Source organism: Zootoca vivipara, chromosome 6 (assembly GCF_963506605.1).
Source record: "Zootoca vivipara chromosome 6, rZooViv1.1, whole genome shotgun sequence".
Taxonomy (NCBI): domain Eukaryota; kingdom Metazoa; phylum Chordata; class Lepidosauria; order Squamata; family Lacertidae; genus Zootoca; species Zootoca vivipara.
This window is the reverse complement of record NC_083281.1, coordinates 25369339-25396619: the sequence shown is the minus strand read 5'-3', so window position 1 is coordinate 25396619 and position 27281 is coordinate 25369339. Positions and strand designations below refer to the sequence as shown.

At 46.8% G+C, this 27281-nt stretch overlaps 1 protein-coding gene and 1 pseudogene across 1 annotated transcript; one reads left to right on the top strand and one right to left on the bottom strand.

The window, feature by feature from the left end:
- Positions 1-1891: 1891 nt before the first annotated feature.
- Positions 1892-5448, bottom strand: LOC118086247 (chemerin-like receptor 1; annotated as a pseudogene).
- A 1013-nt stretch (positions 5449-6461) lies between these two features.
- LOC118086246 (sialic acid-binding Ig-like lectin 5) lies at positions 6462-25515 on the top strand. The gene is made up of 7 exons (XM_060275269.1): positions 6462-6473; positions 7718-7801; positions 9926-10352; positions 21758-22069; positions 22152-22232; positions 22999-23250; positions 25171-25515. The coding sequence occupies exons 1-7, from the start codon at positions 6462-6464 to the stop codon at positions 25497-25499; spliced, it is 1497 nt and encodes a 498-aa protein (XP_060131252.1). The 3' UTR covers positions 25500-25515.
- The last annotated feature ends 1766 nt before the right edge of the window (positions 25516-27281 follow it).

The window sequence follows — 27281 nt, the reverse complement described above, 5'->3', positions numbered from 1 at the left end:
TTGTCCCTGGAAAATAGGGACAGGGTCTGCAGATGCCAAACCCTAACATTGGCCCTTAGATTAAATGTGCTTTAATGTGCTTAGATCCTTAGATTAAATGTGTTTCTGTCTCCTTCTCCTCCTCTTGTGTTTTTTGTAGTTGCACATACAGTCAGAAATTAAGCAGGTGAGGCTTTTACCTTTTACTGCCCACAACCTCTGCCTGAAGTCAGGATTCCATTGACCAAGAGACAGCATTAATCCATTTATTGTCACAAAGTAATACAGCTCATCTGTAAGAAGGAGCTGGTATCACAGCGGCATTGCTGCATAGGACCGTCTTGTCACTGCTTAACTGCAGTCACTTTGCACTGCCCTCTAGTGATTTGTAGTGACACTGTGGGCCTATATTTATATCCCAGAGATGGTGCCATCACACACCCTGGCTTTTGTTCCATTCCAGACGGCCCTGGGCTCAGTAGCAATCAAAGAAATGCAGTGCACTGGATTCCACTGCATCTGCTCCCTGCATTCCAGTCCTCCACCTCAGCTTCAGTGACAAGTGGATGGAGAGACCTGCTATGGGAATAGCCTAAAGGTGGCTTGTTATAGTCCAGGCAAATGATGGCATCAATTTCCTGTGCCGGAAACAGAGCTTGGATGGGGATCACAATACCACCTGCCTTGGGATGAAGTAATGTTCCTGTGCCATTAATGTTGATTTTGAAATCTTGCCCAGCAAACCTGCTTTTCCAAAAGACTGGGCTTTTAGCATTAAGGAAGAGGACAGGGATATGCACTGGAAAGGTTGGGTGACAATGGTTTTGATGCAATGCCATCTATGCTTTCAGGATATACTCACAGGCGAGCACAGAGATGCTGGCACTACAGTGTAAAGTTCCTACTACTCAACCAAATTGCAATAGGTAAGCGCTGCAGAGCCGAACCCGAATCGTTGCCTGCAGCATTTGGAAACCTGAAAGAGGTGAATATAGGTTGCTGCTCCTGACTGAAGGGAATTCGGTAATTTGAATCGTTGCAGTATTAACAATAAAAACAACAACAAATTTATTTATTTTTTATTTATATTATTTTATTATTTATTATCATCTAGCTGGATTGCCCCAGCCACCCTGAGTGGCTTCCAACATGTATGAAACCTTTTTCTTTTTCTTTTAAAGCACCAAACATTATTTATTTATAAGATTTATTTACTGGCCTTCATCATAAGATGTCAGGGAGGTTCACAGAATGAAATGCAGGATAAAAATAAATAAATAAGTAAAACAGAAACAGCAAAACAATAACATCAAAAGCTTCAGTATACAGGGCTTGCCTTCAGATGTCTCCTAAAGGTTGTATAGTAGTTACTTATCTCCTTGGTTGATGGATCAGTTCATTTACTATCTTGCCCAATGAAGAGTTCTGAAGAACTCAAAAGCTTGCACATTATTTATTTATTTATTATATTTCAATGGGCCTAATAAAGGTCTTATTACCCTACTGTGGGATTGGGGATTTTGTTAATGGGCCAACATGGCTTACTTTGTTTTTCCTAGTTACAGGTAGGTAGCCGTGTTGGTCTGACGTAGTCGAAACAAAATAAAAAAAATCCTTCCAGCAGCACCTTAAAGACCAACTAAGTTTTTATTTTAGTATGAGCTTTTGTGTGCATGTATCTGAAGAAGTGTGCATGCACACAAAAGCTCATACCAAAATAAAAACTTAGTTGGTCTTTAAGGTGCTGCTGGAAGGATTTTTTTTATTTTGTTTTTCCTGTACACATAGATCTCTCTTCCTGGATAGCTAACTGAGCCTAAAATCAAGGGAGAAGCAATTAATTCAGAATATTGGGCGGGGGGATGCAGAAGAGCAGATTTGGAGTGAATGTGCTGAACACAACAATATTTATTTACTGGAGCTCCAGTGAAGCTGATGATTTGATATTGGCGCTTCCTGTGTTCTGGTCACTGTCCTCAGCAAAAGCGTTTTCAAATGCAGAGAGGAGTGAGTGCCTCTGCTTCTGCCTGAAATCATAACCCATGAAGGCATACTAGATGGGGTTGAGGCAGCTGTTGGTGTAAGCCAAGCAGTATGCCAAACGTTCACCAATAATAAAAAGCTTTGACTGCAACCCCTTGTTTCCTAGTTCTACCTGGTAGAAAGAGAGGATATGATAGGGTACCCAGCAGACAAAAAAGGCCACAGACACTGCTGTGATGACCCTGAAGGGCTTGTTTGATTGGCTCAACTGGTTCCTCTTCAGTTTCAGAACAACTGTCCCATAGCAAACGACAATGACACTGAAGGGGATGACGAAGGCAAAGATGAATTGACTGGTGATCATTGCTTTATGGGTGAACTTCTTTTGTTCCTGAGTGCTGCCATAATCAGAGTCACACTGCTTCTTGCCATCTAAATGTTGAATGTTGTTGAAATAGAAGTGTGGTGAACATAGCACCAAAGCCAAGATCCAAACTCCGAAGACTGCAATGGAAGCTCGCTGAGGGGTGCGGTGGTTATGAGCCCACACCGGCCACCTTGTAGAAACACATTGATCAAGGCTGATGACCATGAGGAGGTAAATGCTGGCCCTTGTGGTCTCTTCCAACTCTATGATTCTATGATTCTATGAGTGCTTACCTTCTAAACCAGCAGAGTTGTCCTTCAGTTTCTTTGATTTCTTCCTGCAGACTGGTATGTTGGAGGAGTTTTCTGGAAAATATTTATATAGGCAGAAAAGAGATAAGGGTTAACTTTCAGAGAATAACGCCTGCAAGACCTTTTAGCATGTCTACAATATGGAAATTGGATGGGCAGATAAACCGTTATCAGGAGGAAAGAATAAGAGTCATTTAGTTCCAACTAAAGTACTTCGTGCCCTTCTGGTCTTTCTCCACATCAGTTTGGTATGTTGAATTCGAATCAGAAAATTACAAAAATATTAAAATAAAATACAACCCCTTCGCAACCGAACAATTTTTGAAACAAAAGACGTCACCTAGTGAGTAGGGGTGGGCTGCTCAGGCTGGGCAGCAGGGGTGGCTAGGGTGCGAAATCAGTCTTTGAATGAGCCAGACAGTTCACCAAAACCCCCCAACAATTTTTAGACAAGTGGATTGAAGTTGCCTAGTGATTAGGGGTGGATCACACAAGTTGGGCACCAGAGGCAACTAAGGTGTGTTCAGAGACCAGGTCTCCTAAATCAGCGTTCTTCAAGTTTGGGTCCCCAGACATTGAACTGTCTCTCCCAGGGTCCCCCCAACCCAGCCAATGCCAGACTTAGTTGTAAGGCAGAATGTAAGCAGGTGGGAACTAGATGGAGGTGGGGTAGAAGCACATCATACCCCCTAATACTTTGGTTCTCAAACTTTTTCCTCTGGGCCACACTTTCAGAATAAAAACCTGTTTGCGCTACACCGATTTTTTAAAATTGATACGAAATACATTGGAAAACAAAAAGAAACCACTCCTCGCAGTGCTTAATTTGTAACACAGAACACAACTACAGTTGTATCTCTGGTTACGATCGCTTCTGGTTACGAACGCTTCGGGTTATGAGCTCCACTGACCCGGAAGTAGCTGCTCCTGGTTGCGAACTTTGCCCCAGGATGCGTACAGAAATAGCGCACCAGAGGCTCGAAAGCGCAACTCAGGATAAGAATGGTTTCAGCTTAAGAACAGACCTCCAGAACGAATTAAGTTCGTAACCAGAGGTACCACTATACTTTATAACACAATCATGGGACATCCAGAAAGAATAAAACCATGCAGCTACATGTGAACTCGAATCCTTCCCAAAATATAATGATAAACAAACCTCTTACATATGTACCTTAAGCAGGACTATTTTTCTAGAAAAAGAAAAATGGCAATGGGTGTGTGACAAAATGGAAAATCGGGGTTGCCAGAGAGCCCTCCTATGGTTGTTGGTTTTCAGAATTCTGGCCACATATGCTAAGTCCCAACATTACCCGAGGACACGTAGGACTCAGCTATACAGCTGCAAATAAACATTTTAAGTGTGGTGTAAAGTGCAATACACAAAGGTGACACTAGATGGCAAAAGTGAGCCATGACAAATGCAATGTATTTTTCAAAACGTTTTTTAAAAAGCATTTTCACAGCGTTTTCTATATGTGTAGATTCCACTCTAGATTACATTTGCTGGCCTCTTCTTTTTGTAGTGCGCTTAGGACTTTAATATTTACATTTACAGGCAGAAATCCAGCAGGACTTTACCTATTACTGCCCACCGGAGTTGGCTTATCACGTGCCCTGGCTTTTTGTTCCTTCCCAGGTGGCTCCAGGCTCAGCAGCAACCAAAGAAATTCTGTGTGCTGGCATAAGGAGAATGGCCTCCTCTGCATCTGCTCCCTGTGCTCCAGGCCTCCAGGGGTGAACAAAGGCCTGACCACTAGCCCTGCTAGCTAGGGAAGATGGGTGTTGTAGTTCAAAAACAGGGGGAGACCAAGTTTGGGAAACCCTGCTCTAGATGTTCTTCAGCTGCAACTCCCATTGTCCTTGACCATTCTCTACACTGGTTTTGAGCTAGGAATGGAATCATAGAATCATAGAATCATAGAGTTGGAAGAGACCACAAGGGCCATCCAGTCCAACCCCCTGCCAAGCAGGAAACACCATCAAAGCATTCCTGACAGATGGCTGTCAAGCCTCTGCTTAAAGACCTCCAAAGAAGGAGACTCCACCACACTCCTTGGCAGCAAATTCCACTGCCGAACAGCTCTTACTGTCAGGAAGTTCTTCCTAATGTTTAGGTGGAATTTTCTTTCTTGTAGTTTGAATCCGTTGCTCCTTGTCCGCTTCTCTGGAGCAGCAGAAAACAACCTTTCTCCCTCCTCTATATGACATCCTTTTATATATTTGAACATGGTTATCATATCACCCCTTAACCTTCTCTTCTCCAGGCTAAACATACCCAGCTCCCTAAGCCGTTCCTCATAAGGCATCGTTTCCAGGCCTTTGACCATTTTGGTTGCCCTCTTCTGGACACGTTCCAGCTTATCAGTATCCTTCTTGAACTGTGGTGCCCAGAACTGGACGCAGTACTCCAGGTGAGGTCTGACCAGAGCAGAATACAGTGGTACTATTACTTCCCTTGATCTAGATGCTATACTCCTATTGATGCAGCCCAGAATTGCATTGGCTTTTTTAGCTGCTGCATCACACTGCTGACTCATGTCAAGTTTGTGGTCTACCAAGACTCCTAGATCCTTTTCACATGTACTGCTCTCAAGCCAGGTGTCTCCCATCCTGTATTTGTGCCTTTCATTTTTTTGCCCAAGTGTAGTACTTTACATTTCTCCTTGTTAAAATTCATCTTGTTTGCTTTGGCCCAGTTGTCTAATCTGTTAAGGTCATTCTGAAGTGTGATCCTGTCCTCTGGGGTGTTAGCCCAGTCCTCTGGGGTGTTAACCTGTCCATTTCCATTCTCAATTTGCCAGTCATGTCGAGTTGTCCAGTTCTTTTGGCATCAATTGGCTGCTTCTTCTTCTTCTTCTTCTTCTTCTTCTTCTTCTTCTTCTTCTTCTTCTTCTTCTTCTTCTTCTTCTTCTTCTTCTTCTTCTTCTCCTCCTCCTCCTCCTCCTCCTCCTCCTCCTCCTCCTCATGAAAATTTGTCAGTAATCTAGAGTGTTCTCCTTTTGTACGCCATGTGGCCTAATGCACATTTTTGCAAGCAGTCTCCTTTAATGCTTTCACATTCACATTCAGTTGGAGAACTGCATTGCAACATTTGGGGAAATAAGAATTTGAAGGACAGTTGCATTTCAATTTGCATATTGTTTAGGAAAGTGTGAAAATTGCAGTTCTCTCCCATCCTTGTTTGGGGATCACCCAGTGCTTGTTTCTTGCTGGCTTAGGCCAGCAGTTGTCACACTTTGCCATTTTCTCTCAATGCCTCCCAGGAGGCATGACTGCGATGTGCAGAGAAGCAGGCAGCCCAGGTCATGCAATCCCACCGCCTTTCTGCATGCCAGATCTACTCGATTGATGCATGCTGGTGGAATTCTTTTGAGTATGTAGCCAATAGATGGCAGGCAGAGCAGCAAGTGATGCTGGAGGAAAAGCTTCCATGCAGAGGAATAAAGGAAGCTGCCTTCTCCTGCATCATATTATTGTTCCAGCAAGCCCAATATTGTCTACACGGACTGGCAACTGCTCTGCAGTGAATCAGACAGGAAGCATTCCCAGCCCTATGGTGAAATGCTGGGGACTGAACCTAGGACCTTCTCTATGCCAAGCAGATGTTCTGCTAGGATTCTTCTCTGAAGTGTGTCCTATGCTCCTTAAGTTAGCCTGCTGCCTTAAAGTACTGGGGTGGTTGCTGTCCCATCCCCAGTGCTGAAATAAGACCTGACTGCCAGTCAGGTCAGCTTCTGTATGTGGAACAAGAGCATGAGGTCCTGGTGGGGAATAAATCTTGCTCTTTGCTTCAGGAAGACAAATGTCTTGGGGCAGCCATGGATGACAAGGTTAGATGTTGTTTTGTTTTACTTGATCCTGTCTGTCTTGAAGCCCATTTTTCTTTTTATGTTGTGTGCAGAATCCCAATAAACAGCTTAACGTTGACTCAGGTTGTTGTTGTTGTTGCCTCAAAACTGTTACCATTTTCTCCAGAGAGGCAGAAGACAGGGAGAAGTCAGAAGTTGAACTAGGGCTTTTATCCAGTGGGAGCCCAAAACACTGACCACATTTCTCCACTGTTACCTTCTGCCAAAATGGCTAACTCCAAATGAATTGAACAATAATTCCAATTAACAGAAGAAGATCAAAACAATCATTTTTAAAAATCTGAGAGCCAAGCTCTGTTTAAAAATCTAAAGAACATTCCAAAAGAAATTTAAGTAGCAGAAAAACCAGAGTGTGGGGTACCATTGCTAGTGAAAGACCACTTCCATGGAAGAAAATAATTTGCTACATCCCAGGTGCTGGGACAGAAAAGACCCTGTGGGACATTGCCCCCAAGTCACAGAATCATTCCATGCAGATTTTTGTAAATGATTTCCCATAACAATAGAAGGGGAAGATGCCTGAGAATCTAACTCTGCTTACATCCTGTTTAACTAAGCCATCTTCTAAGACTTCTGCTTTTCCGTTTTGTATTAATTCCCTTCTAAGTTTAGAAAAATTCTCCCTGAGGTTCAGAATCACAGACAGAAAGGCAGAAGCAACAAGGAGGTTCCTCGCTCACTGCTTCAAGGAGAGGTGAGGAGAGGAAAGGGAATTCTGAGTCTAGACAGAGGTATGTCTGCTGAGCCAGAACTGAACCTGAATCAAAGGCTGCATACACACTACACATTTAAAGCACCCTGAGAAGTATCCCAGGAAAGGTCATTTTTTTAAGCTGCTCTCAGTTGTAGCTCTGTGAGGGGTAAGCTACCATTCTGAGGATTCACAGTTCACAAGAAGTGGTTCAGTAAGCAGATGTTTGGGAGGTTCTTTTGAGGGTTGGTGAGCAGAACCAACCCTATTATTGGGTAGGGTGAGGGAGCTGCTTCAGGCAGAAAGCTGATTTCAGGAGTTGTGTCAAAATAATAATTTGACTAGCCTTTAATACCTTGTGTTTTTTGTTTGTTTGTTTTGGTGTGTGTGTGTGTGTGTGTGTGTGTGTGTAGGCCATTTCCTGCTCCACCTCAAATACCAAAATGTCTTGGGCTTGCCATGGTGTTAAAGGCAGCTTTCTTTTTGTTTCTCTCTCTTTCTCTCCCAACCTCAGAGAAAGGAGCTAAAGAGGCTGTTTTTCCCAAGGGCGACTATTGCAGAACAAAACTCAGGCAAGAATGGGACGGTGCTGGGACGGGTAGTTCTCCTGTTTCTTGCATTTGTTCTGCAGTTGCAGCTACACACAGCAAGGGGCTCATCCATGGTTTATGTGCTGTGTTTCTAGGTACAGATCTCCACTTTCAAGCTCCCTGCCAGAGCACTCCCCCTGGTTTCTCTCAGTGTCTCATTTCCCCAGTCTTTGTTGTTGTTGTTTAGTCGTTTAGTCGTGTCCGACTCTTCGTGACCCCATGGACCATAGCACGCCAGGCACTCCTGTCTTGCACTGCCTCCCGCAGTTTGGTCAAACTCATGTTCGTAGCTTCGAGAACACAGTCTTTAGTTCTCCAGTCTTTAGTTCTCCAGTCTTTAGTTCTCCAAATTTACATGTGAGGGCTCATCCTCCCCCACAAGCTTCTATTTGCCTCACAAGGGGATTTCCTGGATATCCTCAATCCAGGAAAGTAAAAATGCATTCTCACCATCCAGGGACACATTCCAGGCAAGCTAATGCTCAAGAAGGGTGCAGAGTGAAAAGGTGTGTAGCCTAGTAAGAATTTCAAGGGCCAGATACAGAGGACTGGAGGGCCACATTTGGCCCCCTCCCCCCATGGCTTGAGGTTTTCAACCCCCTTGGCTAATTTAACCCTCCATTATAAACAGGAAAAGTGAGGCTGCTGCTAGTGGTAGATGGTTGAATAGGAATGGGAGACTTTGTGGCAAATACTGCTTGCATATTTTTATTCTTCTGGAATCTATGAGTTCCAAGCACCCTCCCTGCTTCAGCCAGCGCTGCTCACTTAGTGCCTCATGCTCCTCTTCTCTTATTTCTTTGCCCCAGAGCTCCATCCTCAGAAAGAAGCCTCCAGTTCAAAAAAGATGCCAAGAGGCAGAAGGACCAGAGAACTCATGTGCCTCATCTGGGAAGGGAAGAACCCAGCCTCATCCATGGCGATGGTGACACTGTTGATCCTTGCCTTTCTCTGCAAAGGTAGATATGGTGGCTGGGGAACCCTCAGGGGGGGGGAGCTGGAGTCCCCCAACTTTTGAAGGGTCACATATTATCCATCCCTGGTGTGCAGAAATGAGAAAATTTGGTCTTCTGAGTGTTGTGTCCCAAGAGGGAAGGGCTGTGGCTCAGTGGAAGAGTACTCCCTTTTGGAAACTGAATGTTCTTTAATGACAGGGGTGGTGCTGTGCTATTTTCATTGTAATCAAGTGCATGTGTGTAGTTTTGATTCTACCAATGTTTCATTGTTTTTAGTGACTATCCCCTCCCCAGTTGTTTATATTTTTATCTGTAAGCCACTTTATAAATAAACAACAGCAGCAGCAACCAAAAACAACAACAACAACTTGCAGGCAAAAAGATCCAGGTTCAACCCCCAGCATCTCCACAAAGGGCTGGGAGAGGTTCCTGTCTGGGACCCTAGAAACCCACAACCCATCAGAGTAAAATTAGATGGGCCAATGGATGGACTCAGCATAAGGCAGCTTCTTATCAGGTCCAGGTTTTGGGTGGTCCTTGAATAAGACATCCTCCACACCTGCCCCTTCCTCACAGAGTCTCCCTCCTCACTGCAAGATCCAGAGGGTTCTTATAATTGAGTCCCTACTGGGACAAAGGCTCTTGACAGACACCCAACCATGTCACCTCTTGTGGCCAGTCCTGCTTCCTATGTTCCTCCTAGGTTTTGCTCACTTCATGGTTTATTTTAAGAGTGAAGAATTTGAAAACTTGAAAATAATGAGTCCTGAGTACAAATGGCAGGAAGAGCTCCAGTGTGAGGCCCAAGGAACACAGGAATGCCCCTGGTTCAGGGTCCTTGCTGAGGGGGCTTGAGAGCACCTTCATCCCTCTGACTGAGAGTGCATGTGGCACCTGCTAGACACTCACACCTGAATGTCCTCCTCCTTCTTGCCCAGGCCCAGGAAATGCTTCCCCTGAGGTCCTGCGACTGTGGTGCGTGGTTGGGACTGGAGACCCACCATAATCCCCAGGCACTGCTGCTCCAGACAACCCTTGATGTTTTGATGCTGTTGACTGTGCAGAATGCTCCCCGAGGTGTACAGTACAAGAGGGTCAGCTGCAAAACTGGCCTTCTCTAAGCATCTGCCCACAAACCAGTGAACACCTTCCTTCTTTCCTTTGACAGGTCTGCAGAGTCAGTTCTCAGGATTCAACCTTACAGCACTAAAGGCTGTCACCGTGCAGAGAGGTCTCTGCGTTCACATTCCTTGCAACTTCACTTATCCCACTCAGTCCTCAACCACTTCTGAGGATCCATGTTCGGATAAATTATATGTCTACTGGATTAAGAAGGATGGTGCTGAGTCCCCTATTCGCAACACCTGGCAGTCTGGTAGTGTTGTTGCCAGTAGTGACAAGGATCAACGCATTGCCTCATTTGCTTGGAATCGTTTCCAGTTGACTGGAAACCCAGCAGAAGGTGACTGCTCCTTTAGCATCAATGATGCTCAGTTTCAGGATGCAGGGCAGTACTATTTTCGAATTGAGAAAGGACAGATCTTAAAATTCAGCTATCGTGATTTTGATACATTTGATACACTGCCTTATGTTTCTGTGACAGGTAAGAAGTTTCCTACTTCTTTATTTGCTTCCTCACTCCCTGTTTTGTGCTCTTTCATGCTGTAAAGGGGGGAAAGGCTCTGCCTACAAATATGCCTGTCACAGTGGCCGGAGCGGGCTACTTCAGAGTAACGACTCTACACAGCTCTGCATTTTATTCTTTTATTGGTGCTGCGTATTTACAGTGCTGAAGTCATTGCTATATACACGGAGCTATGGGTTCAGTCGGGTTCAGAACCTCCGAATGGCTTTTGGCGCGTCTTTCTCCAACACAAAAGCTTTGGCAGACCCATCCTCTTTCCCCTCCTCTTTCTGCGTAATTCCGGAGTTGGGGGGATGGGTCTCCCCCCCTTATTTGCCCCTTCCTGTCCCACCTGGGACCCTGGCTCCTCTACCTTGCCTGAGCCTCGGACACGACTTCCTGCTTCTCCACTGGAATCGGAACTCTCTCTGCTTTCCCCTGTGCTCGGGGATGGGCTTGAACTCAGGAGGGGAGGGACTTCGCGATATCCCCTGTCCCTCACATCCACCCCCCTCCCAAGCTCTCCTTCTCCCCTCCCCAGGTCCCCCCCATGTGTCGGTGACGACTGGAAGCCTAAGAACTCAGTACTTTCCGAGCCCGTTGGTGTGAACACCTCCCCCCAGTCCTGCGAGCCCCCCCCTTCCGCCTGGGAGGACGGGAATCCTAAAAATCCGTGGCGTCAGAGCTGGTGGGGGTAAAAATGTTCTGCCAATCTGCTTCTTCCTCTGACTGGGTGGATCTCGGTGACGCCCATACCTCGTCCTCTGGTTCCTCAAACTCCGCTTCCCAGCGCCATGGTGAACTGCTCTCCCGTGCTTCCTCCCCCTCCCCCTCCCTTTCCATGTGCCAGGGCTTGGGTCTGTGGGGGAAGAGGGCGTGAAATTCTTCTACCAGGAATTCCTCCTGTATCTGAGTGGCTGGGACCCATTCATTCTGTGACGGTGGAGCATCCTCCCATGCCATGAGGTACTCCAGGCCCCCCACCCCTCTCCATGAATCAAGGATGGCCGTGGCCTCATTGAGTTGCTCCCTGCCTTCCCTCTCCCGCCCTCCCTCGGGGGTTTGTTCGCTGTCTCGGAGCCTGCTGCTTTCCCTGTACGGCGACAGCAGCGATCTATGAAACACTGGATGCACCCTCATGTTCTCTGGCAGTGCCAGCCTGTATGCCACCGGGTTTACCTGCTGCGTGACCGTGAAAGGGCCCAACCTTCTGGGTGCCAGCTTCTTGCACCTCCCTCTGGTGGGAAGGCCCTCCGAGGACAACCAAACCTTGTCCCCCACCCTGATGACCTCCCCCGGTCGCCTGTGGCGATCTGCCCCCTTTTTGTACGCTTCCTTGGCCCTCTCCAAGTGTTCTCTGAGCTGCTGGTGCACCGTCTCCAGCTCCTCTGCCCAATCCTCTGCCTGCGGGCCCTCCTCCTCCTCCTCCCCTCCCTCTCCGGGAAAGATCTGAGGTCGCGCCCGTAGTTGGCCTTAAAGGGCGACACCCCTGTGGAGACGTGCACCGCATTGTTGTAGGCAAATTCTGCCAGTGGCAGGCGATCCACCCAGTCCGTTTGCCTCTGGCTGACGTAGCATCTCAGGTACTGCTGCAGAATGGCGTTGACCCTCTCTGCCTGTCCATTGGTCTGCGGGTGCCGAGCCGTCGACAAGCTAACCTCCACCTGCAGGAGGTTCATGAGCCGCCTCCAGAACCTGGAAACAAATTGGCGGCCTCTATCCGAAATAACCCTTAAAGGCAATCCATGCAGTCTGAATACGTGGTCAACAAACAGTTTGGCTGTCTCTTCTGCAGAGACCGCCCTGGCACAAGGTATAAAATGGCACATTTTGGACATAAGGTCCACCACCACCAACACTGCGGTCTTGCCCCTGGACGACGGCAGGTCTGTGATGAAGTCCATTGACACTACTTCCCACGGCCTGTGCGGGGTGGCTAATGGCTCCAGCAACCCTGCTGGTGCTGCTCTGACCACCTTTGCTTGTTGGCAGGTGTCACAGCCCCGTACATAGTCTCTAACATCTTCCCGCACCCCTGGCCACCAGAAGTGTCTCATGACTAGGTGAGCGGTTTTGTCCCTTCCAAAATGACCCGCCGTTGGGTTGTCGTGCATCTGCTTGAGGACCTTACGTCTAAGCTGGGTGGTGGGCAGGTACAGTGCACCCTTGTAGAAAAGCAGCCCCCTGCGGTCTGTGAAGTCTTTTGCCTGCTCCCTCCCCCCTCTCAGTTCTCTGAAGATGCGGGTGGCAAATTCATCAGCTGCTGTCAGTGCTGTGAGTTCTGCCTCGCTCACCACTGCTGCTCCACAGGACCATGCTGATGGGGGGAAAATGTGCCTGGGTGCAGGTGGCAACTCCTCCTCCATGTACTCTGGCTTGCGGGATAGGGCATCCGCCCTGACATTCTGCTCCCCCGGGATGTAGTGGATTGAGAAGTTGAAGTTCGAGAAGAACTCTGCCCACCGTATCTGCCGCTGATTGAGCACCCTGGCAGTTCTCCAGAACTCCAGGTTCTTGTGGTCTGTGCACACCTGGATGGGGTGCTTGGCGCCCACCAGGAAGTGTCGCCAGTGCTGGAACGCAGCGTGGATCGCGAGAAGTTCCCTATCAAACACTGTGTAGTTGCGTTCTGGCTGGGTCAGCTTCCTGGAGAAGAAGGCACAGGGTCTCCACTCTCTGTTGGCGTCCAGTTGCAACAGAATCGCTCCCAAAGCCTTGTCTGAAGCATCTGTCTCCAGGCGTAGGGGCGCATCCTGCACCACGTGGAACAGGTGCTGGTCTGAAGCGAACACCCTCTTGAGGCTTTCGAACGCTGCTTGCGCCTCCGGTGTCCACCGGAACTTCTGCTTGCCTCTCAGGCAGTTGGTGATAGGAGCCGTGACACGAGAGAAGTTCTTGATGAACTTCCTGTAGAAGTTAGCGAAGCCTAGTAGGCGTTGGGCATCTTTGCGCGTCCTGGGGCTGTGCCAGTCCAGGATGGCCTGCACCTTGTCCTTGTCCATAGCCAGCCCCTTGTCAGACAGCTTGTAGCCTAGGAAGTCCACCTCTTTGGTGTGAAACTTGCACTTCTCCAGCTTCACATACAGGTGGTTCTCCTTCAGGCGCTGCAACACCTCCCTGACATCCTTCACATGCTGCACTGGGTCATTGGAATAGATAAGGATGTCATCTAGGAAGACCAAGCAGTTCTTGAAGAGTAGGGACCCCAGGACGTGGTGCATGAAGGCCTGGAAGCATGCTGAGCCCCCTTGCAACCCGAAGGGCATCACCAGATATTCAAAAGAGCCCAGAGGCGTGAACATCGTGGTTTTCCATTCATCGCCTTCCCGGATCCTGATCAAGTTGTACGCCCCCCTTAGGTCTAGCTTGGTGAAAATCTTGCCCCTGCGTGCCGCTGTCAGGAGATCATCCACTCTGGGCATGGGGAAAGCCACTGGCTCTGTCACTGAATTCAGTCGTCTGAAATCCACCACAAGACGGCGCTGTTGCGTGTCTTTCTTGTCCACCCAGAAGACCGGGCTGCCCCCTGCTGCCTTGCTTTCTCTGATGAACCCCCGCTTGAGGTTCTTGTCGATAAAAGCGCGCAGATCCTCCAGTTCCTGATCTGACATGGCGTACAGCTTGGCTGGGGGTATAGTTGCCCCTGGCACCAGGTTGATCTGGCAGTCGAAAGGCCTGTGGGGGGGTAGGTGGTCGGACTCCGCTTCGCTGAAGACCTCCTGCAGGTCCCAGTACGGCTTGGGTATCGCCTCACCCCCTTTGACGTGCATGGTGGCCACCGTGGCTATTGGAGGCCCCTCCCCTGGTTGGTGCTGCATGCAATGTTCCAGACAAAAGTCCGACCCAAACGTGATGCATCTCTGGTGCCAACTGATGGAGGGGTCGTGGCGCGCCAGCCAGCTCATGCCCAAGACGATGGGGGGGTCTGAGATGGTGGTGACGTTGAATGCCAGTGTCTCAGAGTGCCTTCCCACAGTCATTCTCATGGGGGGGGTTTGATGAGTGATGGCCCCTCCCAGCAGCTCCCTGCCGTCAATGGTGGCTACGTGCAAGGGAAAGTCCAGCTGCAGAAGCTGTATTTGGTGCTCTTCTGCAAAGTTTCTCGAGAAGAAGTTGGCAGATGCACCACTGTCAATTAAGGCGAGGACTGTCAGGGGATAGCCATTTGGGAGCGTTAACGTCACTTCTAGAACCACTCCTGCTCTGGGAGGGGTGGGCTGGCTCTGCTCCGCGCTGTGCGGGTGGGCGGGCTGGGGCTGTTGTCTGCTGACTGCGCCTGGCTGCTGCCCCTTGTCTCCTGCAACCAGGCTTTCCCGTTTCCCTGCTGTGGTGCTGCGTCAGTGGGGGAGGGCACAACCGTTCCCGCCTTTCCTTGCCACTCTCTGCGATGTGGGCAGTCTCTGACGAGATGCTGGGGGGAGTTGCAGAGAAAGCAATTCCCGCCCCTTCCCTCCTTGCGTCTTGTCGCCGCTGGGGTTTGAAAAGCCCCCCCGCGCGCGCTATCAATTTGCATGGGTTCCTGGTCCTGGCTGGTCCCAGGCGTGGCTTGGAAGGGTTGTTGGGGGAGTGGCTTCTCCTGCGACCGTGGGAACCAAGCCCGCTTTGCGCGCGTTGCTTGCTTGTCGTTCCACCGGGATTCCTGTCTCACCCCCACCGCCAGAGCCGCTTTGCTCAGCTGATCCATATTACTGGGCTTTGGACCTCTCGAGAGCTCATCTTTCACATCCTCATTCAACCCCAGGTAGAACGCCGCTTCCATCGGAGGCGAGTGCAGTTCCCACCCCAGTCTGTGCACTAGCATGGTGAATCTCGCCCAATATTCGCGAACTGTCATTGTTCTTTGCCTTAAATTATGCAGTTCCTCCTTGGTCTGGTCCATATGACTATCGGACGCATACATAGTTTTTAAAGCCTCTAGAAATAGTTTGACATTCTTCATGCAAGGATTTTTTGTCGCGATTAACGGTCTTAGCCACTCCCTGGCTGCCCCTGTAAGGTGTTCCACAATAAACGCTACCCTGTGCTCATCATCAGGGAACTCATCATGGTGCAGCTCAAGAGCATACACGATCTCAGTCTCTTTTTTTTTTAATTTTAAAAAGCTTTATTTCTTATTCTTTTAAAAAAGTTACACACATACAAACTACAAAATCGACCAAATCAACACAAAGAAAGCGAACACCAATATAACTACAAATAATATATACAAAGCTATACACCAAAACCCTAAAAAAAAAAAGAAAAAAGAAAAAAGAAAAAGAAAAAAGAAAAAAGAAAAAGAAAAAAGAAAAAAAAGGCGAAAAAGAAAGTAATAAGAAAGGAAGGTAAGGGGGAAAAAAAAGTAAAAAGGAAAAGCATATATGTATATATACATATATTTTAAAAAATAAGAATAAAAGAATAAAAATCTTCCGATTGCTGATATACCGTTTCTCACCATTTTTTATTTTCCCTGTTTTCCTCTTTTTTGTTTTCCCACCCTTTGTGGGTAACTCTTCTCCCATCGCTTCTGCTATTTTCTCTTTAAGCAATCCTTAAATTAAATTAGACAAACTACTAATTCACAATTCAAACCCTCTTTCTTCAGGTGATCCTCTACTGGCTTCCATTCCTTTTGTACTCTCTGTTTTGCTACATTCCTTACGGCCGCTGTCATTTTGTCCAAATTCATATATTCTATCACTTTAATTAACCAATCCTGAATCGAAGGCACCTCCTCCCCTTTCCATTTTTGTGCTATTACTATCCTTGCTGCAGCTACCGCATATAGTATTACATTCCTCTTCTCTTTAGGGATATTTTCTGGTAGCATGCTTAACAGGAATAGTTCCGGCTTTCTTCCAAATGTTAATTTTAAAATATTTTTTAATTTCTCGTAAATCCTGTTCCAAAATTCTTGTATTTTTCTGCAATGCCACCAGCAATGCATAAATGTACCTATCTTTTCTTTGCATTTCCAACCTCTGGACATTATGCTGATGTGAAAGGGACAGGAGGTACAAGTGCTTCACGCTTCGTGTTCCTCTCCATTATTGTAATGCCAAAATTAGATCATTTGCATCTTCAAATGTTTGAACACTTTACACAGCTACTAGAGGGGAAGAACTCTCTCATGGATTCTATGCTGACAGTCTGGAGAAACAAGAAACACAAGGCACTTTCTCCCTCACTTCCAGCTGCCATCCCATCACCTGCTTCTTCTCCTTCCTCCAGCATCTCTCCACAGCTTTCTCAATGGCAGGAGAAGCAGAGAGGTAATCTCTTGCCACCTTTGAAATCAGCCCCAGTGCAGATCTGGAATGCTGTCCTAATCCACTGCATCCTGAATTCTAGGACCAGAGGGTGCTTGGGGTGGGGGACATTTCTTCCACTCATGGGCCTCATTCCCTTTGGGGAAACCTTCCAGGTGGGCAGGGCCAGAAGCACACATGGATGGAGCCTCAAGCAAATGTGGGCAGAAGAACAGATGTGCCTCTTATCTTTGTCCAGGCCTCAAACTCAGGTCACTTCCCCATAGCTGACTGGTTCTGAGGTGAGTGCACAGTGGGTTGAGGCATAGGGCTAAAATTAGGGGCACTATGCTCCTCCCCTGTTTCTCCTGCTGCTGTTCTGCACAGAGCTAAGCATGGAGGTTAGCATGGAGGTGGAGAACCTTCCCCTTGCTGGTGTGGGGCAGGTGACTTTACAGGAGATTGAGCCTCAGCTTAATGTCTGAGCCCCCCCCAAAAAAACCATGTTGTTGTTTAGTCGTTTAGTCGTGTCCAACTCTTCGTGACCCCAAGGACCAGAGCACGCCAGGCACTCCTGTCTTCCACTGCCTCCCGCAGTTTGGTCAAACTCATGTTTGTAGCTTCAAGAACACTGTCCAACCATCTCGTCCTCTGTCATCCCCTTCTCCTTGTGCTCTCAATCTTTCCCAACATCAGGGTCTTTTCCAGGGAGTCTTCTCTTCTCGTGAGGTAGCCAGAGTTTGTAGCCTCAGCTTCAGGATCTGTCCTTCCAGTGAGCACTCAGGGCTGATTTCCTTCAGAATGGATAGGTTTGATCTTCTTGCAGTCCATGGGACTCTCAAGAGTCTCCTCCAGCACCATAATTCAAAAGCATCAATTCTTCAGCAATTAGCCTTTTTTATGGTCCAGCTCTCACTTCCATACATCACTACTGGGAAAACCATAGCTTTAACTATACGGACCTTTGTAGGCAAGGTGATGTCTCTGCTTTTTAAGATGCTGTCTAGGTTTGTTATTGCTTTTCTCCCAAGAAGCAGGCGTCTTTTAGTTTCGTGACTGCTGTCACCATCTGCAGTGATCAAGGAGCCCAGGAAAGTAAAATCTCTCACTGCCTCCATTTCTTCTGCTTCTATTTGCCAGGAGGTGATGGGACCAGTGGCCATGATCTTAGTTTTTTTTCATGTTGAGCTTCAGACCATATTAAAAGGTTATTTAATTCCTCCTCACTTCTGCCATCAAGGTTGTGTCATCTGCATATCTGAGGTTGTTGATATTTCTTCCGGCAATTTTAATTCCGGCTTGGGATTCATCTAGTCCAGCCTTTTGCATGATGAATTCTGCATATAAGTTAAATAAGCAGGGAGACAATATACAATCTTGTTGTACTCCTTTCCCATATCCAGTTCTAACTGTAGCTTCTTGTCCCACATAGAGATTTCTCATGAGACAGGTGATCAGGCACTCCCATTTCTTTAAGAACTTGCCATAGTTTGCTGTGGTCGACACAGTCAAAGGCTTTTGCATAGTTGATGAAGCAGAAGTATATGTCTTTCTGGAACTCTCTAGCTTTCTCCATAATCCAGCGCATGTTTGCTATTTGGTCTTTGGTTCCTCTGCCCCTTCGAAATCCAGCTTGCACTTCTGGGAGTTCTCTGTCCACATACTGCCTAAGCCTGCCTTGTAGAATTTTGAGCATAACCTGGCTAGCATGTGAAATGAGTGCAATTGTGCAGTAGTTGGAGCATTCTTTGGCGCTGCCCTTCTTTGGGATTGGGATGTAGACTGATCTTCTCCAATCCTCTGGCCATTGCTGAGTTTTCCAAACTTGCTGGCATATTGGGTGTAGCACCATGAGCAGTTAGCTAAAAAGCAAACCTCATGGTTTCTTTGGGAGAGAAACAAATCATGAACCTGAGTTTAGACCAGTGGTTCCCAATTAGGGGTCCATGGATTACACACAGGGGCTCCACAGCCCCATCCCTTGCCTTTTCCCCAACTAAATTCTTGACATTTTTGCATGGTAATATCACAAATTTTATGGTCTGTTTCACTGTGCAATTTTTCAATAAATTGGCCAAAATCATTTTTAAAATCACACTGCAATAACGATTTTGACCCAGAAATGTTGTTGTTTAGTCGTTTAGTCGTGTCCGACTCTTCGTGACCCCATGGACCATAGCACGCCAGGCACTCCTGTCTTGCACTGCCTCCCGCAGTTTGGTCAAACTCATGTTCGTAGCTTCGAGAACACTGTCCAACCATCTTGTCCTCTGTCGTCCCCTTCTCCTAGTGCCCTCAATCTTTCCCAACATCAGGGTCTTTTCCAAGGATTCTTCTCTTCTCATGAGGTGGCCAAAGTATTGGAGCCTCAGCTTCATGATCTGTCCTTCCAGGGAGCACTCAGGGCTGATTTCCTTAAGAATGGATAGGTTTGATCTTCTTGCAGTCCATGGGACTCTCAAGAGTCTCCTCCAGCACCATAATTCAAAAGCATCAATTCTTCGGCGATCAGCCTTCTTTATGGTCCAGCTCTCACTTCCATACATCACTACTGGGAAAACCATAGCTTTAACTATACGGACCTTTGTCGGCAAGGTGATGTTTCTGCTTTTTAAGATGCTGTCTAGGTTTGTCATTGCTTTTCTCCCAAGAAGCAGGCGTCTTTTAATTTCGTGACTGCTGTCGCCATCTGCAGTGATCAAGGAGCCCAAGAAAGTAAAATCTCTCACTGCCTCCATTTCTTCCCCTTCTATTTGCCAGGAGGTGATGGGACCAGTGGCCATGATCTTGGTTTTTTTGATGTTGAGCTCCAGACCATATTTTGCGCTCTCCTCTTTCACCCTCATTAAAAGGTTCTTTAATTCCTCCTCGCTTTCTGCCATCAAGGTTGTGTCATCTGCATATCTGAGGTTGTTGATATTTCTTCCGGCAATCTTAATTCCGGCTTGGGATTCATCTAGTCCAGCCTTTCGCATGATGAATTCTGCATATAAGTTAAATAAGCAGGGAGACAATATACAACCTTGTCGTACTCCTTTCCCAATTTTGAACCAATTAGTTGTTCCATATCCAGTTCTAACTGTAGCTTCTTGTCCCACATAGAGATTTCTCAGGAGACAGATGAGGTGATCAGGCACTCCCATTTCTTTAAGAACTTGCCATAGTTTGCTGTGGTCGACACAGTCAAAGGCTTTTGCATAGTCAATGAAGCAGAAGTAGACATTTTTCTGGAACAGCATCATCTTTTAAAATTTTAAATAGTTCAGCTGGAATATCATCACTTCCACTGGCCTTGTTATTAGCAGTGCTTTCTAAGGCCCATTTGACTTCACTCTCCAAGATGTCTGGCTCAAGGTCAGCAACCACACTACCTGGGGTGTACGAGACCTCCATATCTTTCTGGTATAATTCCTCTGTGTATTCTTGCCACCTCTTCTTGATGTCTTCTGCTTCTGTTAGGTCCTTACCACTTTTGTCCTTGATTATGGTAATCTTTGTACGAAATTTTCCTTTCATATCTCCAATTTTCTTGAACAGATCTCTGGTTTTCCCCATTCTATTGTTTTCCTCTATTTCTTTGCATTGCTCATTTAAGAAGACCCTTTTGTCTCTCCTTGCTGTTTTTTGGAAATCTGCATTCAGTTTCCTGTATCTTTCCCTATCTCCCTTGCATTTTGCTTGCCTCCTCTCCTCCGCTATTTGTAAGGCCTCGTTGGATAGCCATTTTGCTTTCTTGCATTTCCTTTTCTTTGGGATGGTTTTCGTTGCTGCCTCCTGTATAATGTTACGAGCCTCCATCCATAGTTCTTCAGGCACTCTGTCCACCAAATCTAAATCCTTAAACCTGTTCCTCACTTCCACTGTGTATTCATAAGGGATTTGATTCAGATTGTATCTTACTGGCCCAGTGGTTTTTCCTACTTTCTTCAGTTTAAGCTGGAATTTTGCTATAAGAAGCTGATGATCTGAGTTACAGTCAGCTCCAGGTCTTGTTTTTGCTGACTGTATAGAGCTTCTCCATCTTTGGCTGCAGAGAATATAATCAATCTGATTTCGATGCTGCCCATTTGAAAAATAGGGGGTCCTTAGTAATTAGCTAATTGGGAACCACTGGTTTAGATTAACATTCTGCCAAACCATGGCTTAGCTCTTGGCAACATGGCAGGAGCAAAACACCTTTGATTTGGGTCCCCTGGACCAACACATTGTGCATTCACCTTCAAACAATAGTTCAGCTAGGGTTAAGGTGATGTGGAGGCCAGACTTGTGTCGGCTTGTGTCTGCATTCAGGTAAATGTCAGCTGTTTCTACATTGTCATCCACCTCTTTCTATCCAGTCAAGCTAGACATATTATCACAGTTCAACAACCCATTCCTGGAAGAAGGTGTGTTCATGGAGGGGGTGGGGGAGTGTGGCCAGGGCAGTTCTGGATTTTTTTACATGTTGCCTAGGTGGAATCTACACACATATTTAAAAAAACTCTGAGGAAATGCTTTTTTTAAAAAATGTTTTCAAAAATGTATTGAATTTGCCATGGCTCACCATCGCCATCTAGTGCCAAATTTCTATATATCACTTTGCAACATACTTGAAACGTTTTATTTGCAACTGTATAGCTGAGTCCCTAGAAATTGCCCTCCCCAAGCTCCTCACCTTGCAGCAAAAGATATGCAGACCTGCTTCTTATTCCCCTGTATGCAAGTGAGCAGTTTGGATGGGTGGCCATTTGCTTCAGAAAAAATAGTTCAAGGGTTAAGTGACCCCTCCTTACTTTGTGTCTCCCAAATCACATCTGTCTTTGTCCTCCAATTTCAGGATCCTGAAGCATCAAACATCATGTTCAGCAGCATAGTGGCAGCCATTGAAATTTCTCCCTCTCCAAGCTGAGTCCACAATGAGCAGAAACATTGACCAACATTGGTAGAGAAATCAGGACATTGCATGGGAAATTAGGCTACCAAGAGAGATACATAAAATTATTGTTAAAGGCCAAACAAAAGAAGGGCAGGATTTGCTACAAAGTGTGTGTGTGGGGGGGGGGTAAAGTAGTGCTGGTGACCATCCATAATTCAAGATTCCTGTATCCTGTTCCCTAGTTAATTTAATCTGTGAATTTTCTTCTGATCCCATCCTGGGGACTTTTGTTTTCTCAGAGCTGGCAGAGAAGCCAAAGATCCTGAACTCATCGGAGGTGGTTTGGGGGAAGAGTGTCACCCTCATCTGCCAGGCGCCAGGGACTTGCCCATGGAAAGAATCAAGGAGCCAGCCTGAAATCTCATGGAGTACTCCTTTGCAAGGAACAAGAACTGCACAGAACCATCAGCACAGCAATGGGAGCTGGACCTTTGCTTCTGGCTTCACCTTCACACGCACTCTTCAGGCTCAAGGCAAATCCCTCACTTGCCGTGTCACATATCCTGCAGTTTGGAGAACAGTTGAGAATACAATCTCTGTTGAAGTGATCTGTGAGTAGCTTCCACAGCGCAGTACTGCTTCCCCTTCCCCTGAATGGCCAACAGTTCTTTCTACCCCATGCAAGCTAATTTACTCCTTTCATGCTCCCCTCACTGTTTTCTTATGTTTCAGACCCACCTCAGGACATCAGAATCACAAGGTCTGGACACCCTGGTGAGATACCAAATTCTAGGTGTTTTTGCACATCCCCATCCTCGCTGAGCTCTGCTCTGCTGGACAACCAATAGCTACTTAGGAATCTCAGAGTGGGGATTGTGCAGGAGGAAGGGTTTTAGAGATGGCTGGGAGTTGGGGCAGAGTCCAGGATGGCGGTTTGAGGGGGGGGGAGTTGAAGACAAACAGGGAGGAGCTGGGCTCACTGGGTTTTTCCAGCAGCCATGCCATGCCATGCACACATCCTTGCACCCAAACCAAAATTCATTCCACACCATAGCATCCTTCAGGCGCTTGACCTGAGTCTCCTCATTTAATTGCAGTGGGTTTTTTATTGAATGGGACTGTTCTATTGCATATTTAAATTGTGGGTGTTTATATTTTAATGTTTGTGTAACTGGTTTTTGCACTTTGTAAGCCACTTAGAATCCCATGTTTGCATTAAGTGGAATGAGAAGGAAAAGAAATGGGCCCAAATCTTCCCTGTGGAAGGCAAAACTAGGGATATTATTATTATTTTTCTTGCCAGTTGAACTTGCAGAGAAATGAGGGGATTGTCTCTTTTTTTGCAAAACTATGGCCCAAAGTTGTCTTGAACCAATTTTAATTAATAATCATTGTAAAGATTTGAATCCCCACTTCTGCAGATCTAGTGTCAACCATCCTTCTTCAAAATACACAAGAACATCTGAGCATTGAGTGAGGATTCCTTAGAATCAGGCATCCCAGGTCCTATTACTGTGATCTAATTGCATTTCTCTTACAGATTTTTCCACACAGGAAGAAAAGCTGGTGGTCCGAGAAGGTGACACTGTCAGCCTGCTTTGTGACACTCAGGGCAAACCTATTCCCTCCGTGACATGGATGAAGAACAACAAGACCCTAAACAACCATATGCAGGGCAGTAAAAAAACTCTTCAACTGTCCAACATTAAATCAGAGGATGCTGGGATGTATCAATGTCAGGCAGAGAATCCACATGGCTCTATCAGGAAGAATCTTTCAGTGATTGTGCAATGTAAGAGAAGATGGGGAGCGGGAAGTTCCTTGGGGGCATTAACCTGGGAAATTTTATTGTATGCCAAATGACTTGACCTGCAACTAATACCAACAAACTTCCCTACTTAGTTTTCCCATCACTTGATAATAATTTTATAAATTTCACAGTCATGCTGAGATCCACTAAGGGGACCTCTGCAAATGTACATGGCTGTGGCTGCATTGCACAGTGTGTCAGTCTAGTAGTGTGTGATGCAGCTTTTGGCAGCTTCATCACAAGTTCAAGAACCCCATGATGAACTTACACATTTGCAGAAGTTTTCTAAGAAGTTAGTTTCAGGATGCATAAATGCAGCCCCAGGGGCAAAACCACAAATTCAAGTCACTGAACATAAGTCTTGTCTGAAATCTGTAGGAGTATCCTTATTCACCAGGAGAGGGCATATTTATGCAACCTCTCATCAGAATGACAGCTCTCTAATATTAAATACAAAGGCCAGACTTAGAAGTTTTTGTTCACGTATCTGTCCTGCCCATAAAGCAGGATGTGTAGGACGTGGCTCTGTTTTGGAAGAAAAGGTCTGCGTGGACAATGGAGGAGAATGGCTGGATGTCCCTCTCCCACCTCCCCATCTTCTGTTGCTTCTAGACCTTTTTGTCCAATGAGCATCTCATGAAGGACTATCTCCAGGTGGCAATGGTCTCACTGTTTGCTACCTGGAGATGCAGAACATAGTTCCTTTGCTTATCCAATGAAAAGACTCCCATAAGGATGCTGTTTGTGGGGACCTAAGTCATTTTGCTAAGCAATTTCTTTCTCCCCTCTTAGGTACTATGTGATAGCCTCATAGTTGGTGCTGTGGGCCTTCTGTTTAGCTGTTGGGGTGTTGCACAACCAAATACTCTGATATTCATTTGGCATACCGAGAATCTGCATTGTCTTTTTCTTTTTTTAGTAGAAAGTAGCTGCCTAGTGTGCCTATTTAGGGAGGCCAACTCCCTTTTTCATTAAGGGGTCCCTGAGCCTCTAGTAGCAGCATAAGCAGAAGAAACCCATTCACTGCCACTTTCGCTATGGTTGCTGTCCCGTGACTGGAAAAGCCTAGGCCACATTGTTTTCTCCCACAAGAGGTGGTGGACTCTCCTTCCTTGGAGGTTGGGTGGCCATCTGTCTTAGATGCTTGATATTCTTGCTTGCGGGGGGTTGGACTAGATGACCCTTGGTGTCCCTTCCAACACTAAGATTCTATGAGACACAGCTCTTAAGTTCTTGTAAACCATTTGTGAGGGACAGGGGATATCGCGAAGTCCCTCCCCTCCTGAGTTCAAGCCCGTCCCCGAGCAAAGGGGAAAGCAGGGAGAGTTCCGATTCCAGTGGGGAAGCAGGAAGTCGTGTCCGAGGCTCAGGCAAGGTAGAGGAGCCAGGGTCCCAGGTGGGACAGGAAGGGGCAAGCAAGGGGGGAAGACCCATCCCCCCAACTCCAGAATTACGCAGGAAGAGGAGGGGCAAGAGGATGGGTCTGCCAAAGCTTTTGTGTTGGAGAAAGACGCGCCAAAAGCCATTAGGAGGTTCTGAAACCGACTGACCACATCACTCCGTGTAAATAGCAATGACTTGAGCACTGTAAATACGCAGCACCAATAAAAGAATAAAATGCAGAGCTGCGTAGCGTCGTTACTCTGAAGTAGTCCACTCCGGCCACCGTGACACCATTCCTGTAAATTCTGCTTTTATTTTCAAACTAGACACAAGAGGGAAAGAAACTCCCTGCCTTCTGAACGCAAACAGAAGCAGGATTTTACCTTATGCAACAGAGTAGGGAACTAGGGTGGCAGCAATGTCTGCTCCCGGGTGCCTCTTGTGGATGAATTGTGGTATGGTGCTGTCATTAGCTAGATTGGAATGTATTCTTCACCTTGGCTACTTGGTTCTCTGCAGATGCCCCCAAGCTCAGCAAAAAAACCCAGAAAAACACTACCTGTTGGCGTAAGGACAATGACATCCTCTGCAACTGTTCCCTGCACTCCAAGCCTCCACCTCGGATCCATTGGCAAGTGGGCGGGATGACTGTAGCTGAGAACAGCAGCACGGCAAACCTGAAAGTCTCTTCCTCAGTCCAGGAGAATGAGGTCACCAGCTCCCTAATTTGGACAGGTAGCCCGGATGGCGACCTCAGCATCATCTGTCTTGGGAGCAATTCTCTGGGAACCTACACCATGCAATTCCTCCTTAGTTCCTTGAAAACAGGTGAGAGTCCACCAGACTGAAAAATCCTGACTTTTGCAGCCCTGCTGATATTAGAAAATCCCCTCTCTTGCCTCTTTCAAAAAATGCAATGACAACAATAGTGATAGGAACAGAATAGTGCTGCAAAATTAATTAAACATTTTACACACAGAATGTCACCGGTAGATACACTGAAATGAAATGAATTTAGTCATGTTCATTTATGTCAGTGAGTCTACTCTGTGTCGGATTAGCATTGGATACAACCCAAAATGAGCTGAGATCATAGACAATGTGGGGTTGGGGAAAGTCTGGATCCAAGCAGGGCTAGAAGACACACAACCTGGATTTCAATCACAGCATTGCAATGTTTTGTTGTAAAATGCTTTTAATTCTTGCTCTGTCTGCTCTGTCTGTCTTACACTGGGGACTCAGCTCATTAGTCAAAAAACAGCATTTTAAATGTGCTATAAACATGCAACACCAGATGGTGCTGGAGAGCACAAAACTCTAGAGCAATTTTACATAGAGATTTTTCAACCCTTGCTTTTTCATGCAAAACCATTTGCAGTCGTTTTCGGTCATCAACAGCTATCAGTCAGTCAATCACCCATTTCCACCACCCTTCTGAGTGATTCCCCCCTCCCCATCCCCACCCCTCCCCACCCCTTCTCTACATAAGTGCCTGGGGACTCCCATTTCACTGTATCTGAAGAAGTGTGCATGCACACGAAAGCTCATACCAAAATAAAAACTTAGTTGGTCTTTAAGGTGCTACTGAAGGAATTTTTTTATTTTACTTCGACCCAGACCAACACGGCTACCTACCTGTAACCATTTTTTCTTTTGTTATACTGATTTAATTTATGACTTATGTATAGCATTTTCCCCTGTGTGTAGATCCACCCTGGAACGAGGGAGAGCCATCCTCTCTTGGACAGTCATTGCTGACCATATGGTCCCATCAGAACTGTGCAGGCTGGTCCATTGGGGCAAATGTGGCACTGCCCCAATCTGCCCTCAGACAGTCCCAATTGGCAGCCTTCTTACTTACAAGGCGGTGGCCCAGACTGCCAGTTTTCTTCATTTTACCCTTACACAACTCAGCAGGGAGGAGGATAGGACTATAACTGGATTTAGTTGGCTCCACCAGTCTCTGATTCCAGCTGTCATTGAAGAAAAAGAGTTTGGATTTGATATCCTGCTTTATCACTACCCTAAGGAATCTCAAAGCGGCTAACATTCTCCTTTCCCTTCCTCCCCCACAACAGACACCCTGTGAGGTGGGTGGGACTGAGAGCCTTCAAAGAAGTGTGACTAGCCCAAGGTCACCCAGCAGCTGCATGTGGAGGAGCAGAGACGCGAATCCGGTTCCCCAGATTACGAGTCTACCGCTCTTAACCACTGCACCACACTGGCTCTCCCTCGTTCCAGGGTGGTCTCCCTCCCTCCCTCCCCTCCCCTCCCAGCCAGTCCCAATGGGCATCACTGCCAGCAGAGCCCCAGGAGCTCTAGAGCCTTACTTCTACTTAGAAAAAAGAAGGTGGCCACTGGTGGCTGGCATTGCTCTTCAGCAGCATTGAGTTGGGGTGGTGGTGATGGAAGGCTCCATGGCCTTGGCAGCTGTCAAGTTTCTGATTTCTCGTGGAAAATATCACCCTGCAACACTGGAGAGTCTCATCCATGACTCTCCCATTATTGTTGGTCTCCAACAGTCCCCTACCAGCATGGCTCAATGGTCAGGAAAGATGGGAGCTATAGTCCAGCAGCATCTGGAGGGGAACAGATTAGTCATCCCTGTGTGAAATAATCTTGCCTCCTGT